We start from the raw sequence: 7,601 nt of genomic DNA, 5'->3' as shown, positions 1-7,601 counted from the left end.
GCTGGCAGGGAGCTGCCAAGGAGCAGGCTTCCCTCCGCCAGCTGCAGTGTTACGCTCGCCTGGAGCCACCGCGCAGGGAGGCCGAGCCCCAGCGGCTCTGCCGGGACCCCGGGCAGGGCTAGGCGCCACGGGGCCGGGTGCCGTGGCGGGGCAGAGCTGCTGTCCCGCGGGACAGGCTCCGGTGGTCCACACCGGCCAGCGGTGCCCCGCGCTGAGCTGCCCCAGCTCCCCCCGGCCCGCCCCGCCACGCAGCCGGGGCGCTGGGCTCGGCTGCCCCGGGACCGCGGGGCTGGCGCCCGTAGGGCCGGGGCCGGGCCCGCAGCGCGGTGCCGGGGGGCTTCCGCCGGGCCCCCGGGCCCGTCCCCGCGGCCGCCCCCCCACGGCGCTGCCCTCGGCCCCGGGCTGCCCACGCTCCGCGGCCCGGGGAAGTCCCCGGGGGCGCGGGGAGTCGGCGGCGGGAGCGTGTGCCCGGTGACTGCAGGATGGGCGGCCCCTGCGGCCCCTTCCTGGGCGGAAACGGGCCGAGGCGTTAATACGGGCTGCCCCGCCGCCCGGCTCGGCTCGGGACGGGGCGCCACGGCACGGCACGGCACGGCACGGCACGGCACGGCACGGGACGGGACGGGACAGCACGGGGCGGCGCGGCTCGGCTCGGCTCGGCACGGCTCGGCACGGCTCGGGCCATGGGGCGGCGCGGGCTGCTGGGGCTGCTCTGCGCGCTGCTGCTGGCTGTAAGTGCGGCGTCCCGCGGCGCCGGGGAGCGCGGCCGGGGCCGGGCCGCTCGCTGCCGCGGGGCCCGCAGCGGGGCCGGCACCGGGGTCCCCGCGCTGCCCGGCGGCGGCGAGGCTCTCCGGGGGGGCGCGGCGCCCGGTCCTGTCCGGCCGCTCCGCTCCGCTCCGCTCCGGCCCCGCGGGGCGCGCCCGGGCCCCGCGGCGGCGCTGCGGCCCCGACGGGAGCGGGCCCGGGGCCATCGCCCAGCCCCGTGCCGGGAAGGCTGCGGGGGAGAGGCCCTGGCCGGGCGCCCCGGGCCTGGCTGCCGGGCGCGGAGCTTCGCCGTTCCTCATTCCTGCGGCTGGGAATTCCCCGCGAGGGCTCGGCTTTATCCGCGCCTTCCCGCGGCCGTTCGCCTCCCTTTGCCCAGGGACCCCCATCACCCGCGTCTGGGGCGCGGCCGTGAGTTTGGGGAGGGGGAGAGGGCCGGGCCGGGCCGGGCAGGGCAGGCAGGTCCCCGCCCGCGGATCCCCCCGGCTCAGCTCCGCTCTCTGCCGGCGGGGCTGGGGCAGAGCCGAGCACCGCTGGCTCGGCCGGGGGCTGCAGCCCGGCCGCGGGCCCTGGGCGCGGGGTCTCGTGGGCTCGGAGCACGGAACGGGCCCCGGGGGGCTGGGCGGTGTGAGCAGAGGCTGGGCCGGGCGTATGAGCACCTCTTTCAGTTCCCTTTCCTGCCCGAAGTCACAAACGCACGGTGGCAGGGTCAGTTCCCCTCTGGAGTGTCAGGCGTCCCGACACCAGAGCTCCGGTGTCCCGCTGCTCCTCGGGCAGAGCTGCACCGTGGCACCAGGGCTGCCCGCGGGACCCCACGAGGGGTCTGCAGTACACGGGGCTGCTGCAGGCCTGGCTCCCAGCCCTCCTTCACTACGAGTCCTCGCAGCCTTCTTGCTCCAGGGCCCTGCTGGGCTTCCATCCCTCTCCCCGGGCCTGGCAGACTCACCAGGCGCAGCCACTCTGCCAGAGGTGCGCAGTGCTGGGCTCGCGCCTCACGAGGGACGATGACACAGGTGTCCTCCTACCCCTGGACTGGCTTGAGATCCGAGCCCCCAGGACAAGGACAGCTCCCTGCTTCCTTCCCCACCAGGTTGGCCGGGCTCCGCTGGGTTGGGTGTCTGAGTTGACGCTGCTCCCCCTGGCCAGCGCTGCAGCGCTGTGGGCAGTGGCAGGGGCCCAAGGTGATGTGCAGCCTGGTAGAAAATCCGGGGAAACGTGGGGCCACCCTGCCAGAGTTGCTGCCATCCCACTTCAAAGAGAGTACTGGTAGCACCAGGCAGCGCGGGCGGCTCTGCTGTGGTCTGTGGTTAGTGCAGGCATGGGAAGCGTGGTGCAGGGAAGACCTCACCTCAGGGCGTGGGTGAGCACGTGAGTTGGCACACGCATGCCAGCAGCCGTGGCCGTGCAGGAGCGTGGCGGAGCAGTGTCATTTCACAAGTCTCATCTCTTCCAGTGCTGGGGGCCCGGTGACGCCATAAGATGCTCTGATAAGCAGTATGAGCACAAGGGCAAGTGCTGCAACCGCTGTCAGCCAGGTATGGAGATGCCTTCCCCTTCCTGGGCCCCTGAGGCCCAGCTGTGCCAGAGCCAACTGCATGGCCACGGCCGGAGCCAGCCCCGCTTGCTTCAAGTGAGCCCCCCCCGCCAGCAGTGCCAACAGGCTCACCTCCCGCTGTCACCTAGTGCTGGAGCAGCTGGGGACCTCGTGGGTTCCCTGAGACCCCCCGCACCTCACCAAGTCTGCAGGGGCTCCCTTGCACAGCCTGAGCTTCTGCAGCCGCAGGATCCCATGGCACAGGCAGCTTGCAGGGACAGCTACTCCTGCTGGCATGGCCAGATTGGCTCCCAGTCCCTGGCGTGCTGGAGGCAGTGAACGCCTGCCCCAGTCTCCTGCTGCAGCCCCCAGCACCTCCTGCCCAGCCCTGGGCTGGCCCCTGCAGCCCTGGCTGCCGGAGCAGCATCCAGCAATTGAACAAATGTGCCGCAGCGGCCCTGGCATCCACAGCATCCAGCGCTGCTGTATCCTGCTGGCAGAGCTGCTGCATGCAGGGGGAAAGCTCCCTTGCCCCTGCCTCACCAGCACTTGCCCCTACCTCACTTGCAGGGGAAAAGCTGGTCTCTGAATGCAATGCCACAGAAGACTCTGTCTGCATCCGCTGTGAGAGTGGACACTATCAGCAGAGCTGGACCAAGGAGCGGCACTGCACCCCCCATGACATCTGTGAAGACAGTAAGTGCTCCGTGCTCACACTGGCCCCAGCATGTGGTGCTGCAGGGGCTGGTGTCTGCCCGGGCTCACCTGTCCGGTGCCTCACCTTGCCCCTTTGCCCAGACACCGGCCTCATTGTGAAGACACAGGGAAACGCGACGCACAACACGGTGTGCCAGTGCCAGGCCGGCATGCACTGCTCAGACATCAGCTGCCAGACCTGCGTGGAGAACCAGCCCTGCAAGCAGGGCTTTGGGTTTGTGGCAGGTGAGACTCAGAAGCTCCCGCCCTCCCCCTGGGGACCGATGTACTGCCAGCATCGGCCTCAGGTCCTCCCAAGCACGGGGTGCTTCCCTGGCACGGGGCTCCCAGCAGAGCTTCAGGGGAGCTGCGCTGCTGCTGTGCCCGGCGGCATCGCCACGGGAGAGGCTGCTCTGTTCCAAAACTTCCTGCAACCTCTGTTCCTTTCCAGCCAAGGCCGTGGCTCGGACGTCATCCCCCTGCGAGCCCTGTCCAGAAGGCACCTTCTCCAACGTCTCTTCCAAAACCGAGCCGTGCTACCCCTGGACAAGGTCTGAGTGCTGACCACATCCTATGCCCATCCCATACCTGGCTGTGCCACGTCCCTGTTGGCATGTCCCCTGCTGCCAGCCTCTGGAGGGGACCTGTGGACCAAACGCTGGGAGTCTCTGAGGGACGCAGCGTTGGGATGGCATAGAGCAGGAGTGAGGGGAGCAGAGCAGTGAGTGCAGTGAGGCTGGGGGTGGCGTGGCCCATTTGGAGGCAGGTATCCAGGCACTTGTGACCATCCCTCGGTGTGTGCACAGAGCGTCAGCCCGTCCAGGGGTGTCCGCGCTGCCTTCTGCACTGCAGAGCCAGGAACAAGGGCCATGGGGTCCCACGAGCCCTGCACAGGCTCTGCCTCCCAGCACGCTCCTTGGCTGTGGCTACTGGCCGAGGCGCCTGCCCTTCCTGCAGGGGAGCTGGGGTTTGAGGATGCTATGGGCTGGCAGCTCGCCTGTCTGTAGAAAGCTGCTCGAGGGTTACTTGCACTCCCTGCTAGAAACGTGAGCCTTACTTCCGGACTGAATTAGTCTCACTTCAGTTGCCAGCCATTGGATTTCACTTTGCTTATATCTGCGGCCAGAAATTACCTCCCCATGGAGCCACTTGTAGCCTGTCATCAAGCCATCTCTGAGCTGCTCTGCAACAGCTGAAGTGCCCAAGTCCTCTGTCAGTGCAGGTCCCAAATCTACACTCCCTCTGGTCCTGTCCAGGACCCTGGAGCAGGATCGTGCTAGGAGCCTGGCATCCCCATCCCACAGCATGGGCCCCAGTGCCGGGTGGGCCCCCAGCCACCACCCCTCGAGCCCAGCAGGCTGACCGCCTGCTGCTTTCCGTGCACCTCCTCGGGGGCTCTGCATACCCAGGCTCCTGCTGAGGTGATGTCTCATTCTTGCCTGCAGCTGTGAGGAAAAGGGGCTCGTGCTGAAGGAGAAAGGGACAAACACTTCGGATGTGATCTGTGGTAAGTGCCTGGTGCCGCAGGCTGGACCCGTGCGGAGCAGGGACCTCCTGCCGTGGCCGCGGGCAGTAGGTGGGGGCCTCGGGGGAGCCCCGTGTGGCTGAGCGCTGGTGGCACCCCGCTGATCCCATCTCCCCTGGCAGAGTTCAGCAGGCGCTCCTCGCTGTCTGTGCTGATCCCCATCACGGCCGCGGTCGTCACCTGTCTCGTGGGCATCTGCATCTACTGCCTGGTCCACGCAGGTGAGGAGCTGGGACTGGGGCCTCGGAGCCTCGGCCGGAGAGGCTGGGCCAAGGTGGGGAGGATGTCGGCAGCTCTGCTGATTCTGGGGCGGCCCTTCTGGGGACGGCACCAAAGCGTGGCTGCCCCGAGCCTCGTGTGCTGCCGGGCAGTGGGCACCATCTGCTGGAGCCCGGCAGTGCCCTGCCCGCAGGCACATTTGTGCTGCCGCAGCCCGAGCCGGGCCGGCTGCCAGAGGACAGGGCCAGAGCCGGGCCCCTCCGCGGCACCCGGCCCCTCCGGGCTGGCACTGCGAGCTGCAGGACCCGTGCTACAGCAGCACCGGCCTGGCTCTGAGCCCAGAGCTCAACGCAGGGCTTGCAGCCTGGGAGCACTCCCTGACCGCTGCCTTCTCTTCCTCTTTCCCTCCAGACCTGAGGCGACGCGTGCCGAAGCAGGTGAGTCAGCCTCTGGAGCAGGTTGGGGTCCCTCTGGCACGGCCGGGCTGTGCCAGCAGCGGAGCTGCAGAGCTGCAGAGCAGGGGCTGGGAGGGGTGGGGGCTGTCCTACGGCTGCCCCGCCGGGATGGGCCCCCCAGGGGTGCGGCACCAAGCACAGGGTGAGGCCCTGGTGGAGGTGGGAGCGTGGCAGGAGCCTGTGGATGGCTGCAGACGGGGTGCGACGGCCTGCCCCTGACCCCTGCTCTGCGCCCGTGCAGGTCGAGGCCAGGGTGCCCCGGGATATGGAGAGACAGGAGCCCAAGGAGGACGGGGAGGACATCTTCCCAGTGCAGGAGACTCTGCTCGGGGGCCAGCCTGTGGCCCAGGAGGACGGCAAGGAGAGCCGCATCTCGGAGCAGGAGAGGCTGTGAGGGCGCAGGGCGCCACCGACAGGAGCACAGCCCGGGGCCAGCGCCCTCTTCCCTGCCCCCTCTCCAGCCGGGGAGGGAGGCGAGGCCTCCGGCCGGCCGCAGACGCGGTGGGGCCGCGGCACGACCGGGAGGGGCCGCAGCGGCGCCCGGCCCAGCCGCCGGCCGGGGGGGGCCGTGGCGGAGGGGCCCGGCGGCCGGTGCAGGACGGCGGGGCCGCGGCGCTGCCGGGCAGCCTCGGGGGGGGGCGCCCAGCTCGGCCGCCGGAGCCGGGCCCGTGGGCTCCGGGACGGGCAGGCGGCAGCGGCCGGGGCAGGGCCGCGGCCCGGGGCCCGCGCTCGGGGTGAATAAACGCCAGCCCCGGAGCCACGCGTGTCCGCCACACGGCTTCTGCGGGGCGGGGGGGCGGCGGCGGCCGGGCGGGTGCGGGGCCGCCGCGCCGCCAGGAGATGGAGCTGCGGCACCGCCACCGGCACCGGCACCGGCACCGGGCGGGGCGGGGCGGGGCGGGGCGGGGCAGGCGGCGGCCGAGCCCCCCTTCCCCCCCCCGCGGGGGCGGTGGCTCCTGGCCCGGTTCCCGGAGCTCGGGGGCTTCCAGCCCCGGCCGGGGGCGGGGTCGCGGTCCCGGCCCCGCGCCCCCCGCGGGTCCCGGCTCTGCGCTGGGCTGGGAGCAGTCACACGCGGTTGTTCGCCACCGCACCGCTGACAAAAAGCCGGTATTTAAACGTTACTCGCTCTCCCGCTGTGCGGGAGCGGCACGGCCTGCGGCCTCCCCCGGCCCCTCCAGCCTCCCCCGTTCACGCCGACCCGGGCTCCCGGACCGGCGCTCCCGGGGCCGGCGCTCCCGAGCCCGGCTGCCCCTGCGGGAGGAGGGAAGGGAAGATCCGCCAGCATCCGTGCCTAACGCCTGCCGGGGCCCCTGCGCCCACACCCGGGCTCCGTGCGGCACACGCCGAGCCTGGGTGCGCTCCCTGCGAGGCTGAGGGCAGCGGCAAGGCCGGGGGGGCTGCAGGTACCGGGGAGCGGCTGGAGCCCGTGGCCGCCGCCACCTGACTGCAGCATGGCATAAGAAGGGCCATAAATCCCAGCGCCAGGAGCAGCTGGAACTCGGAGCAGCTTTTACTGTAAAGGCAGAGGCACGTTATTTAAGGCTCCTCTTAAAACCTAATGTTAGGTTTAATAAGGGAGATAAAAGCATGTCAGCAGCTCTCCCACTCAGGGCTCTGTGCTGCCGGCAGTGCCAGCATCTCCTTGGCCCCAGCCCAGTGAACACCCTGCCCTGGGGACGGATGTGGCCCCAGTTCCTGCTGGCACTGCCACCACAGAGTGCTGGCATCAGACGAGACACAGACGCAGAGCCGTTGGCCCCAAACACAGAGCTTTTGGCCCCAAACACCCCCCAAAGAACTGTTTCCCCACAGCTGCCCCACAGCAGCCGGCTGGCCCTGGCTCCCTGCCTCCCCCAGGGCTGACCTCTCCCCGCTGGCACGCAGCGTGTTTAATGCCTGCTCCCGCATGTCAGACATGTGCCATCTCATTAGTGCGTCTGTCCCCCAAAGTGAGAAGGGAGAGCGCGTGAGACCTAATTGAATGTAACTAATTATTCACTCTGCAAATGCTCTGTTTAAATGGGATTGTGAGGGACAGAATTACTCATTCTGAAAAGGGGAGAGAAAGAGAGAAAGACAGAAAGAAAACAAATAGAGGCGGATGCTGGAGCTGCAGCTCCCTCTCTCCCCAGAATACCAATTACTGGATGAAGTGATTGTATAAATCTTTACCGAGTGAACGAACTGTACTAGTCACTTACTTCTGTCCTCTTATTACGAGGAAGCAATGAAAAATCATCCCACTCTCCAGTCCGGTTAAGGGCCCGCAGTCGCTGTCTCTGATGCTCTCTGCAGCTGGAGAGCTCATCCCCAACGCTTTCCAGGACAGCGATGCTACAGACACTGAGATGAGCACTCGACAGCAATGCACAGCACTGCTGGACACCGGTGCTGTTGGTGCGATCCTAGC

The 7,601-nt window shown here is 69.0% G+C and overlaps 1 protein-coding gene across 1 annotated transcript; it reads left to right on the top strand.

Annotated features, from left to right (window-relative positions):
* The first annotated feature begins 458 nt into the window (after positions 1-458).
* On the top strand, positions 459-7,371 carry CD40 (CD40 molecule). Its single transcript, XM_066978025.1, has 9 exons — positions 459-731; positions 2,216-2,297; positions 2,867-2,992; positions 3,095-3,238; positions 3,444-3,543; positions 4,438-4,499; positions 4,640-4,738; positions 5,148-5,173; positions 5,433-7,371. The coding sequence occupies exons 1-9, from the start codon at positions 684-686 to the stop codon at positions 5,583-5,585; spliced, it is 840 nt and encodes a 279-aa protein (XP_066834126.1). The 5' UTR covers positions 459-683; the 3' UTR covers positions 5,586-7,371.
* The last annotated feature ends 230 nt before the right edge of the window (positions 7,372-7,601 follow it).

Source organism: Anser cygnoides, chromosome 16 (assembly GCF_040182565.1).
Source record: "Anser cygnoides isolate HZ-2024a breed goose chromosome 16, Taihu_goose_T2T_genome, whole genome shotgun sequence".
In the NCBI taxonomy this organism is placed as follows: Eukaryota; Metazoa; Chordata; class Aves; order Anseriformes; family Anatidae; genus Anser; species Anser cygnoides.
The sequence above is the reverse complement of the archived record's forward strand: the minus strand, read 5'-3'. Positions and strand labels throughout refer to the sequence as shown.